General features: G+C 49.8%; 1 protein-coding gene across 1 annotated transcript in view; it reads left to right on the top strand.

Moving 5' to 3' along the window:
* CSMD2 (CUB and Sushi multiple domains 2) overlaps nucleotides 1–13,500 on the top strand; it is a 587,452-nt gene that overhangs the window by 409,443 nt on the left and 164,509 nt on the right. The window contains exons 24-25 of the mRNA XM_035019158.1: nucleotides 79–270; nucleotides 5,258–5,384. Of these exons, the coding sequence (XP_034875049.1) occupies nucleotides 79–270; nucleotides 5,258–5,384 (319 nt within the window). The remainder of the gene's footprint in view (nucleotides 1–78; nucleotides 271–5,257; nucleotides 5,385–13,500) is intronic.

Here is a 13,500-nt window from a genome sequence, read left to right on the forward strand (position 1 = left end):
TTCACACTGAGGGAGGAAAGGGCGTGCGGCTCCTGCCACGCCGGGTCTTGCTTACCCTCTCTCTCCTCTCTTCGGCAGGTTTTGAACTCATCAAGTGTGAGGATCCAGGAACTCCCCAGTTTGGCTACAAGGTTCAGGATGGAGGCCATTTTGCAGGAAGCTCTGTGTCCTTCAGCTGTGACCCTGGATACAGCCTGCGGGGCAGTGAGGAGCTGCTGTGCCTGAGTGGGGAGCGCAGGACCTGGGACCGGCCTCTCCCCACCTGTGTCGGTAGGAGGCCTCTTGCTCTTCGAGTGACCACTCGGGCCCCCCCCCAGTCCCAGGCTCCCCGCTCTGGTCTCGAGAAGGCTCTCCCGTTGGACCCCACGCTCCAGCACGTGGGGCTGCCTAACTGGACTGAGCGCCGCCATTCACAGGAGCCAACCCTCGCCCTGCGCCCCTTCTCGGTTCCCTCGCTTGCACACCTCAGTAGGCCCGTGTGGCGGCACGCTCAGGCAGGGGGCTTGCCGCTGTCACGTGTTGAGCCAGGTGGGACCACAGCCAGGTCATGCCCTCAGAACTGTAGTGCTGGTGACAGAGAAGAGGGAGGAGCGTCAAGTAGGAAGAGGTGGAGCATTTGCCTGGCTTCCAAAGGTTCCTGCAGCCCCCAGACTCAAACAAGCCTCCGACTCCCTCTGGGCCTCAGTGTCCCCATAGGCAAAATGGGGTTTATGCCCCCTTTTCTGGGGGAAGTTGGAAGAAAGAGTAAGATAATGAGCTAGCATCTCTCTCATTCTTGAGAAAGAATATAATAATGAACCAGCACCTTCTTAAGCCTGCGGTGTTTCCAGAATGTCAGCAGAGGCTCTCTCTAAGCTCTCTCCCTGTGTCATAGGATGAGAGAAGCCTGGTCCAAGGCAGGAGTATGAAGTAGGCAGAACCTGTCATTCCGTCGGTCTGGCCTTCTCCTCTCTCACCACCCACCTCACTGCATCTCTTACCCTCCCTGCTGGGGAGGTTAAGATTCCCACCACCCTACTTTGTCCTGCTTCCCCATCGCCAAACACCAGGCCTTTCCCTCCATCCCCTTCCCCTGGTGCCACAACCTCAGCATGTTTGCTGTACAGCACCAGCTAATCTTGTAAGAACAAAACATCCACTGGGAAAACATTTAAGTACCTACCAAGCGCCACACACCAGAATTGGTGCAGTTATATGTTTGGGTATGTGCAGAAGCAGAGAAATACAAAAAAGAAAGAATAAAGCATTTTTCCCTGCCCTTGGGGAGCCTATAGCCTAGCAAGGCAAATAGACACATAAACAGATAATTATAATACAAGATAAGCACCATGCAAAGACTTATGGGCAAAGTGTTGGGGAAATATGAGGAAAGGAAGGGTAAGAATTTACCAGCAGGAGGGGAGGATGGGGGCTGGGCTTCTAGCCTGAGCATGTGTGAGGGCTGGAGGGGTGAACCAGCATGATGGGCAGTGGTAATGGCCAATATTCTTTTCCCCTAGACAGCTCCATGTTAACAGGATCTTCAACACTGTTACAGAACAGAGGGCCTGAAGGAGAGGATTTTAAGCCTGACAGTGGACAAACCAGCATGGCGACCTCTAAGTAGCCTATAGAGACTTCCCCACCCTCTGAGCTTAAGATCGGCTCAGTCTGCAGGCATGCCCCATCCCTTTCTCCCTGCATCCCTGTTTTTATCCCCTGCTTTCATTCATGTGTCAGGCCCTATGCGGGGCACTAGGAACCCTGACAAGGGCAGATCCCAGGCCAGCAAGGGGGACACATGCGTAAACAGACGACAGTGTAATACCACAGGCAAGCTAGAGCAAGTGAAATAGGAAGGAGATGATTCACGTTACAAGACAGTTACCTCCTTTGCAGGAAGGATTCACTGTGAGGTTCTTTTGAATATCAAATGTGCCAGTTGGGCTGAACTTAGCGGATCCACTCAAGCAGTGCTAGTAAGGGTACTTATATTTTGAACCTTGGGGCTTTTCCCCACTGAGACTCCCTCAGGCCCCACATAGAGGAGTGAAGCTGTGTATCTGGGGTGGCAGGTGTATATTTTTACATATGTCATGTTGTGGTGGACTTTATCACAGTCTAGCAGGAGTGACCACTGTACCTTAAAATAACCCAAGGCTTTCTTCATTGATGAGTGGACACTGCAGCCCAATTAAAGCAGCCAAGACTCTAAGGATGGGAAGAAGGGCAAAGAGCAGAAAGAGTAGAGTCTTCTGGTCTTATCAATGCATCTGCACCTTGCTGGCCTCTGGGCTCCTACCACCCACGTGCCAGCCCCTAGATGTTAGGTCCGGGAGGAAAGGAACAGTAGTGTCTGTAAAGAAGAGCCCTCCCCTGCCATGCTGCCTCCAAACACTCACCTTTAGGGAAGCAGGAGGGGCTTCTCCATCTGGAATATGGAAGAAAGCTCTAGCCAACGGCACGGATAATGTTCTGCCACCTCTCCACTACCACCATTATTTGTGGGGCCAGATAGGCTTCCTTCCCCCAGCTCATGGCCCGTCCTCTTGCCCACACCCACTCTTCAACGTGGCCCATTCAGCCCTGAGTCCTTCAAGCACCTCCTGTCCCAAAAGCACACTGAGGGGACTCATGACAAGGCGGGAGCAAAGGATCCGGTCTCAGGAGAGTGCCTCCTAACCCTGCCATTGTGCTCCCCTGTGAAGCCATGGGGCTCTTGAGATGCTTAACGAAGGTGAAGGCCAATCTTCTACCTGTGACCTCGATCCCGTCTTCTTCAGTTTCTTCTAAGGATTTTGCTCAATCATCCCCTTTCCTAAAAAACTCCACAATAAATCTCCTGCTCTTCAGTTTCACTCATGCTCCCTTGACTCAGACCCTCATAGTAATTTTCCTGGGAAGCAGTAAGTGTCACTTATTCATCTGATCCTCCATGTATCTCCCCATTCAGTAAACACTTACTAAAACGTCTGTGACGTGCCAGGCACTACAGCGGCACTGGGTGTGCAAATAGGAGTAGGACGAGGTCCCTGCTGCCAAGGCGTTTGGAGTCTTGTGAAGGAGACTGACATGCCTGCCACACGGTACATGTGTTGTGATAAAAACCTGCTCATGTTATAACAGAGACACAAGGGAGGACAGCAGCAACTCTACCTGGGAGGGGAGAGGCCATTAAAGGTTCCCCAGGGAAGATGTTTTCAGGCTGTCAGTCCATGTGGACACATGAAGAGGCCTCGTGTTCCTGGCTCATAGCATTCATGAGGCTTGACTGGACCGAGGGCTGTCAGGAAGGGGCCCAAGAGGCCAGAGGGAGCCCCTCTGGGGCTTGGACTTCATTCCAGGAAGGAAGGTTTGAAGCAAGCAGTGACGCAGTCAGTTTGCATTCTAGAAAGATCCATCTCGTGGCACTGCTGGGGGGAGAGTGGGCAACTGTGCCGCCCTAGAGATGGCCAGGGCCTAGGCCAAGACTCTAGCAATGGGGCTGAGGGGCATCGATGTAACAGACGCCCCAGAGGTTCAGGGTCTGGGTCTCGGAGGCAGATCAGACATGGGGAGGACGAAGGCCAGAGAATCAGCAGCTTCTGACCTGGGTGACTAGGTGCTCCAACGGGGCGTGTAGACCTCTGCACTGTTCCCCTGCCTCCAGTTCCTCCTTTTCCATCCCTCCGTGCCCTTAAGGCTGCTCCCAGAGCATGTAAAGTTCACTAGCATATAAGGTGACCAGTTCTTCCCCAACAGAGTACATAGACACTAGCCTCATGCACGGCGCCCTTGGACGTCCGATGCTGCGCCACTTCACAGCCCTGTCTCTCGCCCCCGTCTCCTCCCCTGGCCTCCGTCCACCACGCTGTTGCCCACTGCCAGGACATCTGCCCTTTCCCCTCTCTCCTGCTGTGCCCCCTACACCAGCCCTACCACCCAGCCAGCCCGGTCCACTCCTGCTCCTCCTTCACGACTCCCCTACCCCGTGTGAGGGGAAGTCGTCACTTCTCCTCTGAGCTGTCACCCACCACCAGTGCGCCTCTGTTGGGACCCGCGGTGGCTGTCTCCTCCTCTAGACCGTTAGCTCTCGGGAGGAAGGATGCAGTGTCTCGCTTGCCTCCGCATCCCTGGCACCCCATACAGGCCCCGTGGCTGAAGACACAGGTTCAAGTGTCTGCACATGGCCAGGGAGGCTTCGAGGAGTTTGGGCGCGGAGTAGGCTGTCAGCCATCCACCCAGGGACCTTTGTAAAAATGGCTTTATTGAGATACAGTTCACGTCCCTTACGCTTCACCCCTTTAAAATGTACAATTCAGGGCTTTTTGGTTTATTCCCAGGGCGTTGCAACTGTCACCAATGGGATTTTTGAACATCTTGTCCACCCGAAAGAAGCCCTGCACCCATTAGCAATCCCTCCCACCTGCCCACTCCCTCCAGGCCGTGGCTACCTCCACTGTCCTTTCTGCCTCTATAGATTGTTCTGGCCTAGACATTTTATATAAACCGAATCATATAATACGTGGCCTTTTGAGTGTGACTTGTTTAACTTAGCCTCATGTTTTCAAGTTCATGCCTGTTGTAGCAGGTACAAGTCCTTCACCCTTTTTTATGATCAAATACTATTCCGTTGTATGGATTACACCATATTTGTCTACCCATCCATCGGCTGATGGACATTGGGTTGTTTCCATCTTTGGGCTATTATGCATCATACTGCTGTGAGCATTTTTGTGTGAACGTATGCTTTCATTCTCCTGGGTCTGTGCTGCTCGTGGAATTGCACGGTCCTATGGTGACTACGTGCAACATTTTGAGGAACTATGAACCCGTTTCCCAAAGCAGCTGCCCCCTGTTGCCTTCCTACCAGCACATGTGTACGGGTCCCAGTTTCTCCACATCCTCACCGACTTTCCTGTCTGGCTTTTTGACTGCAGCGATCCTTGTGGACATGAGGCGTGTCTCACTGTGGTTTTCATTTGCATTTCCCTGATGACTAATGACGTTGAGCAGCTTTTCGTGTGCTCGCTGGCCATTTGCATACCTTCTTTGAAGAAATGTCTGTTCAGATGCTTTGCCCATTGTTTAATTGGGCTGTTTACCTTTTCATTGTTAAGTTGTAGGGGTTCTTTGTAGATTGTGGATACAAGTTCCATCCGGGGGCCTTTCTGTGTGCTGTGCTCAGTTACCTGAAGGGAACAAGAAGGGCTTGGGCACACTGACAAGAGGAGCCACTGAGTCACCACTGGCCATGCAGGCCACCCCATAAAGCTCACTTTTTTGGGATTTCTTGCAGCTGAGTGTGGAGGGACAGTGAAAGGAGAAGTGTCGGGGCAGGTGCTATCACCCGGGTATCCGGCTCCCTATGAACACAATCTCAACTGCATCTGGACCATCGAGGCTGATGCTGGTTGCACCATCGGGTAAGTGTCACGGCTGACAAAGTCACTGCTTGCTGGCCATTCGGGTGAGTCGTCACCAGCATCGTCGCTGGGCCACTCAGCCAGTGGCTGGCCCTGCCCACTTCACCTGGAGGCCCTTGTGATCAGCAGTGGTCGCTGTGACCCCAGGCTCGGGCTGGGGCCCAAGTCTGGGCCTCACAGGGCTGCTGTCCAGGTTCAGACAACTCTGGCCTCGGTAGCACAGCCACGGCAGAGTAGCTGAGGGCAGAGCTGGAGGTCATACGGACCCCAGCAGGAATCCCAGCCCTGCCACCTGCTGTTTGCAAGACTTCGGGCACAGCCCTTATTTGCTCTTACAGTAGCGGCGTCTTGGGGGAAAGCACTAAATGGGACAGCAACGCGCCCAGCATCGTACTGGGAACATAGTAAATTCCTAGGAACACTTCTGTGGTTATTTCTCGAACAGTAGTGTCAGCTCAGAGCGGTATGATCCCAGATTGTTTCCTGTTCTCAGTCTGAGTGTCCTCATCTGTAAAGTGAGGGCAAAAATGCTGGTATTTGATGGTTGCAGAGGGAGTAATTACAAAAGCCCAGCAGTGTCTGATACTTCTTCATACACACTCCCTCAAAATATAACTTCCTTTCCATACTAGCATCTGACCAGCAGGATTTATTTCCGAGGGTTCCAGAAAGTCAGAGAAGAAAAGAACGTCACCATTTACCCAGCACAGGGCCTGGCACATCTATCCTCTTATCAGTTCTTCGCTAATAGTAAGTTCTAATAATAAATAGACATTACTCTTGGTCCCATTTTATAGATGAGAACACTGAGATCCCAAGGGAATGCATAGTGTGTCTCAGTTCGCACAGTGAGTCCCACAGAAAGCTAGACTGTGAACCCAGGTTTTTCTGAATCTTCGCACTATTCACACTGCTGGCAAAGCTGGGCCTTGCTTGAGCTGTGGTTCAGAAGAGCTGTGAGGAAAGGAGCAGGTTGGGGTGGCAGGATGAGCAGAGGTCTGGAAGGAGGATCGAAAAGGCAATTGGAGAGGAGACAGAGTCTGGCTGGAGAGGGGGAGGCATGTGGACAAGGAATGAGAGGTAGAGAGGGTTGAAGTATGGCATGGTCATGGAAGATCTTAAATGCCAGCAGAACAGAGGGAGCCATGGTAGGTTCTTGAGCAGGGTTGTCCCACCAGGGTCGTTTACAGTGGAGAGAGCTCACGGGAATAAAACCGGTCAGAAGTCTATCACAGTGACCCAGGAATGAAATGTTGAGGATTTGCAATAGTGGGGAGCCAAGGCACGGAGAAGTGTAGCTAGAGAAGATTCTGCCCTAGAGGGTTTTCAGTTAAAGGGAATGGACGGAATGGATACCTTACTGCAAGAGATACAGACATTTGTGTTTTTGCTGGTGTGCACAGACGGGTCCTTAGATTCAGTTCAATTACAATTAAAGAAATGCATTAAGTATTTGCTATGTGCACGTTTTTGAGCCAAGCCCTGTGCAAAATGAGGTCAGCAGAGCTCTTAGGGGTTTTGCACTATTAGGGGGACAAGTTAAATATACAAATTCATCCTGCACACCGCTGCTGGAGTAAGCTTCTGGAAGCACTCCTGACCAGCTCACCTGCTAACTGGAAACCTTCCATGACACCCACGCTCACAGAAGCTAAACATCTTATCCTGGTTTTCAAGGCCCTCGTGACCTCAACCTACCTGCCCAACCTTATTTCCCACCCCTTCACTCCAGGGACACTCCAGCAGAGCTGAGTGACTGGTGGCTCCTGTGCATGTCCAAGCTCATGGCCTCAGTGGGGCCCTCATGGGGAATGAATGAATGAATGAATGAAGCAGGACTCGGGTCCAAAAGGGGATCATATGACTAGTAGATCCATGATAGTCCCTCAGTAAGTGTTAAGCGAGCAATGTGTGAATCAGGAGCATAACGATTCTTCCACGGTAATGTGCATGTATGCAAATCAGGAGGCTTTCCTGCTTCCCTACCTTGGAGCATCGCTCACTCATTCGTTCATTGATTCATGTAAAAACCACCTGTCTGTTGAACATGTGGCATTGTCTGGGTGAGGTGCTGGTGTCACATACGTGATCGAGACCCGGGCACCCAGGTTGGCAAAGGGGAGATGTGTGCAGACCCACAGGGAGGTGGAGGGATAGGGAGGGGCGGGGAGCAAAAGGCAGGACAGAAGACCAGAGATGCTCTCCTGACAGAGGCGACACAAGAGCTGAAGGATGGAGAGGACGTTGCCAGGTAGCCGGAGGAAGGTCGGCAGGAGGGGAGGTGACACGGTGTGGTCAGGCACAAGGCCCAGAGCATCAGCTGTGATCTAGTAGCAAGGGGCCGTGGCGGGAGGTAAAGCTGGTGGAGCAGGCTGTGGCCAGAGGGTCAAGGTCGAGGACTGGGTTTGGACCCATCCTGGCAGCCTCATGGAGAATGGGGCAGCCTGGGGCAGGGAGTCCGAGGAGGACGCTGCGCCAGATCATAGTCGGGATGAGGAGCCGGAACCTGAGCGGCGGTAGTAGGGGTGGACAAGAAGGGGAAAATTCAGGAAACACTGAAGTGGTCACACCAGTGGTCTCACTCTCAGTAAACAGGGAAAGTGCGGCTTCTTCTGTTTCCCTGGGTTTTGTTGCATAACACACAATGTGTAACATACACAGAAAAGTTGAAAGAACAGCACATGAGCACCTGCACACCTACCACCTAGACTCAGCCATTATGAATATTTTGCCATATTTGCATTCTCTCTTATTTCCTTTTTGCTGAATCACTCAAGAGTACATTGTGGACATCATGGTACTCCAGTCCTAAGTACTTGGGCAAGCATCTTCTCAAGTGGAGGATGTGCTCCTCCACAACAGAGTGACATTAGCATACCTGAGACAGGCAGCGATTTCCCCGGAAGGAAGGTTTAAGACAAGGGCCAGAGGAGAGCAGAGGGATCTAGGAGCAGCTGACAGGCGAGCACAAGAAGTGGATGATGGAATTTCTGGGCAGGGGTGAGGACCATTGTCACTTATGGGAATCGTGAGCATGGGGTGAGCCGGAAGGGAGCCAGGAGGACCTCTTCATGGCCCTCAGGAGGAGAAGATCAAGACAGGGCCACCAACTATCCTCTGCAGGGTGACGCAGCAAGGACTATAAAGTCATGGGGCCTGCTGAATGTGTGTGCGAGGCCCCCACAATGGGGAACAGCAGGCAGAAGGTGAAAGGAGCTTCCATCCTCCCTCTGGAAGGTTCTGGCAGCCTCAGAGCTTCAAAGGAGCTGATGCCAAGGGAGCAGAAGGGGGCTTCCAGCTACACTGAGAGCAGCCGAAAGATGGAGATGAGCCACAGGACACCTTTCCCTTTCTCGCTCAGTGCCCCAGCCCAGCTGGCCTTCCCAGACAGTGTGTGTGGTGTCCAGACGCACATCTATGCTCATGCCTGGTCTCTCTCTCTTTGTCCTCTCTCTCCCTCCTTCTCCCTCCTTCCCTCCTTCCCTGTTTCTCTCTCTCCCTCTCTTCCTCCCCTTCAGTACCCCCCCACACCCCTCACGTCAATAGCCAGCAGCAAAGTTAAGGGAATTCATGATTAGACCTAATTAAGACAAACACAAAAAGCCCCGTTTGTGTTTGAGTCCTTATTCAGAGTAAGATCTGTTATTTTTTTAAAGGGGAATATCTTTATAGGATGTTTCTATATTTTAAAAAAATACACTTGTTTTAAAAACTCAAAATGCAAACAATAAAGACATTTGTAGAGATCAAAAGTCCCCTTAATCTTACTCTGGTCTCCTCCACACACCCCACAGAAGATAACCCTTGAGATCTGTTTGTTCTACTTGCTCGGCAATACGTAGACCAAGCAGTTGCGGTAAACATGGTTTCTAAAACAAGATCATCTCTATGCATGGCTCAGTGACTTGCTTTTGATTTACTGTTTAATCCTCTATCATCATATTATTATGTCAATATATATAGATCAGCCTCATCCTGTTTGATGGCTACAGAGGATTCTGTTGTAGGCACAACCATAATTTATTTTTCTACTCCCCTGTTAATAAAGTAAATATTTTCAGTTTTTCACTCCAGTGAACATCCTTATACATGAATCTTTGAACAGTTGTCCAATTATTTCCTTAGGATATATTCTTAGAAGGCAAATTTTAATATATGACCGCAGATTTCCCTCTTGTTACTGCAGCAATTTACACATCCACCAAAAGCCTGCCTCCCCACACAGAATCACGAGCTATTGTCAACCCTGTCAGTGTCTATCAGTTTGACGGACAAAATGATATCTAATTGTCTTTGCTGCTTCCAGTTCTTAGTATATTTTCCTTTGGGGAGTTGTTTTTTTTTTTCCTTATAGAGTGTTCAACTGGGTTGATTTTTAGATAGTCTGTCATTTCAGTTTAGATTTCCTTTTAACATGAGGATTTAAATTTCTTAAAAAACATACTAATTGATTATATATATTTTGTATGATCTTTTTTGTTATTTTTACCACATTGTGCCCTTTTTACCTTTGGAATTTTTGTCTTCTTCATGTTCCATGTATATTTGAAAAAAGTGAAAAGAGCACAGGGTTTTATATATTTCTTTTCCATCAATGTATTATGCTTTTTTCCAAACAAAACACGCGATGCTTCTTTATTGCTTTCGTTCATTTTTAACTCTTGCTATTGTTAGCTGTTTTGATTTAATTGGCTTTGTTTTTTCCCCTAGTTATTTGAAAATTCTCTATCCTTTTTTTTTATTCCACCAGTGATCTTGTGTTTTCATTAATTCTGTTTTCAACAGCACTTATCTTGTTCTCCTTTATTTTGGAAATCTTGTTGTTTTCATATTTATTTTAAGGAAACTGCTCTTTTTTTGTTTTGTTTTCGGATTGCTCTTGACAGCTTACTTTTGTTTTTTCGATGTATTATCATCTTGCATCTCCCTGAGAATACTATTTATGTTTTGTTTTACAATGTCTCCTATTTTTTCCTGCATTTACTGCATTTCGCAGTTGGGCCATTTTGTCTGATCGGTCAGCTGGATTCCTCTGAGGAGCTGCTTCTCTTTCCATCCCAGGAGGTTTGTTGTTCATTCAGGATCAAGTTGTAGCTCAGAGCTGGACTCCGGGACCAGACTGCTCACCACTCTGACCAGCTGTGCAGCTTGGGAAGATCTTGAAGCAGGTGCTCCAGGCCTCTGTTCTCTTATCTGTAAAATGGTGATTTAAGATGGTACCTACCACCTAAGGTTGCTATGAGGATAAGTGAGTTAACGTATCTAAACACTCAGAACAGTGCCTGGCATGGAATTCCCAAGTGATGAGAACTCCCTCCTGGGGCTGGGTAGGTGGTTGTTCATTTTACCCAGATGGGGCATCCCCTAAGCACAGCAGGCTATAAGTCACCCCTGAGTGTCACAGGTGGTGGGTGCCATGCTGTTGGTGGGAGCAGGTGTCAAGCAAGCTGCCCCTTGGTGTGGCAGATGGAATGAGTTGTGGGAAAGCCCACAGGCCAGTCCATGAGACCATTCCCAGGGGCACAGACAGGACAAGGCTTACAGATGCCTCTCCTCACCCCGCCCCAACCCCATCCAAGCACTGGAGGTGATCAGAGGGATCTGTGGTCAACCTCACCCCAGCAAGCCAGGCAAGGATAATCCCTGGCCAGAAGTGCCCAAGAGGGACAGTGGGGAGCTTCAGGGATCACACTCAGCCCTGAGTGGGGTCCAGGCAGGAAAATGGGCCCTTCTTGGATGTGTGTGACAAGCATAAGCTGACAGTCATATTCTGCCCTTGAACACAGGGGGCGTCTGCAGCGTTTGGCAGGCGCTTTTCGCCTGAATGCCAAGAATGGGACAGGCTGGCCAATGAACTCTATCCAGGCCTGGCAGCTAACAGCTGGAGAGCAGACAGTGAGCTGCACCCTCCATGTCACTCTTTCCTGTGCGGTCAGTACGTAGAACATGGAAGCTTCATCCGCTATGGATGAGACCTCTTCTCAGTTTCCAGTGTTGGCTTAGAGTTTTCCTTATTATAATGAGAGGACCAGCTCAGAGGAAAATTGGAGAGGAGAGGGAGGCAAAGCCTTCTGCTCTTGGTCCTCCCTTCTACATAATATTTATCAAACACATACAGCATATCACATTCTTGATAGGTTATTACTGTCCCCATTTTACAGATGACACCATTGAGGCCCTGGAAGGGGGACTGTCTCACAGTTACCCAGGGATGTGGGTTTCAGACCCGTTCTGTCTAGCTCCAGGTTTTTCTCTCCCCTGTCTGTCATCCTGACCCTGGTTTAGTTCCATTTAACAAAACATGCATTGAACACTTTCTCTGTGTCAGAGACTGTGCAATGGGAAACACAAGAATTAGACTAAGGCCAGTCTTTGTCTTCCAGGGGCTCACATTCTACGAAGGAAACAGTCAAACAAACAGGTCCCTCCAAGACAAAGTAGATACTGTAAGTGAGTGCAAGCCAAGTTCAGTAATGGAGAAGAGAGAGAGAGAAGGCCTGCCTGCAGGCATCAAGGCAAACATTCCAACTGAGGGGAAAGAGAGTGAAGGCATGAACAGAGGGCAAAATGTAGGGTCTGTCCACAAGAGTGCTCCTTTGATGTGGCTGGGGGCTACGCAGGGGAGGCGAGGTTGCCTGGGTATAAAGGGCTCTCTGCAGGACCCCGCGTGCCAAGATGAGAACTCTAAATGGATTTCTCAGTATAATGAGGAGCCATTGGAATATTTTGAAGACAGTAACGACATTCAGTTCAATTAAAATACTTGGAGCATTTGCTCAGTGCCAGGCGTTCTGCCAGGTACTGAGGGTATACATATAAATAAGAAACAGTCTTTTCCCTTGAAAGTCTCAGTCTTATAGATAGACATTTTATCAGTTAGGAATGGAAGCCGAAAAACCGACTAAAGCTGGCTTCAACAGATGGAGGTTCACTTTTCTCTTGGAACAAGAATGCGAAGGTCCCATCCAGACCCAGGGCAGCCACTCAGGAAGCCAGCAGCGCCTCTCTTCTCATGCTGCTATCCTCGGGCCCTGTCCTCCTGCTTACCCCGCTGCACTGCGGCCTCAAAGAAGAGGGGAAAGACCAGGGCGCATAGCTTTCTCCTAGCGAGGGTTTGTGTATTTATTCGGGGAGAATCACCATCCTTACAGACATCTTCCTACATTCCATTAGTCAGAACTTGCCATGTACGCCTGGCTGGGAAAGTGGGAAATCAATTCTGTTTTGCTTTTACAGTTTCAGTAGTAGAGATAGATGAGCATTTTTGGAACTGGAGTGCAGACAGACCATCCTACAGGGTCTGCTACAGATTCTAATGTGACGTGATAAATGTGATAGTGGAAGTTATGTGCGAAACACAACCGAAGAGCATTTGCAAGGATGGTTCCTAATTCCAGGTGGCGGCGGCAGGGGGGTAGCAGGGTGTTCCGGAGAAGAGGGGCTATGCTAGCTGCATTTGAAAGCACAATAGTAGTTCACCATGCAGGGCGGAGGTCAGGGCCTTGCAAGCATGTGGAAGGGAGGAAGGGGGGAATGTATGCAGCTACTTCTGGAAGAACCCATTCTGGTGTGACTCCATGATATCTCCATTTCTAAAACAAGATCATTGGTGGCAACTAGGAGGAGAAATTGGCTGGGAAACCAGGGAAGGAGTCTAGGATAACTGAGGGTTCCTGGTTATATTCGGAAGAATTGAGGCTTGTTTCTGAGTACAGATCTGGCTAGGCTGGAGAGCTGCGTGTGACTGGGGCATGGGGGGGAAGGGAAAAGACCCGTCTCTTCCAGGTGTGCCTTTCCTTGAGAGATCTGGGGCCCATGGAGGCTGGAAAACTCATTCCAGAAGCTTTGATTTCTGCTCCTACTGCTCATATTTGGCTCACGGACCTAGTTTGTTGATTTTTAACAACAAACAAAGTAGGGATGCTTTTTAACAATTAATGCAAAGGGTGACCTGGAAGCTCCCTTCTTGGCTATTGGTCACAAAGCAGTAGGATTACTGAGAGATGGAGGCCTGCAGTTTTGATGAACCAGAACCCCTGCCCAGTGGAGCTTGTCTTCCTGGAAGGAGCCTGGACCAGACAAAACATCTGGCTGCGCCCAAGACCCAGAGTCCCTG

This window comes from Mirounga leonina, unplaced genomic scaffold (assembly GCF_011800145.1).
Source record: "Mirounga leonina isolate KUSES-001 unplaced genomic scaffold, KU_Mleo_1.0 Mir_173, whole genome shotgun sequence".
NCBI classification, from domain to species: Eukaryota; Metazoa; Chordata; class Mammalia; order Carnivora; family Phocidae; genus Mirounga; species Mirounga leonina.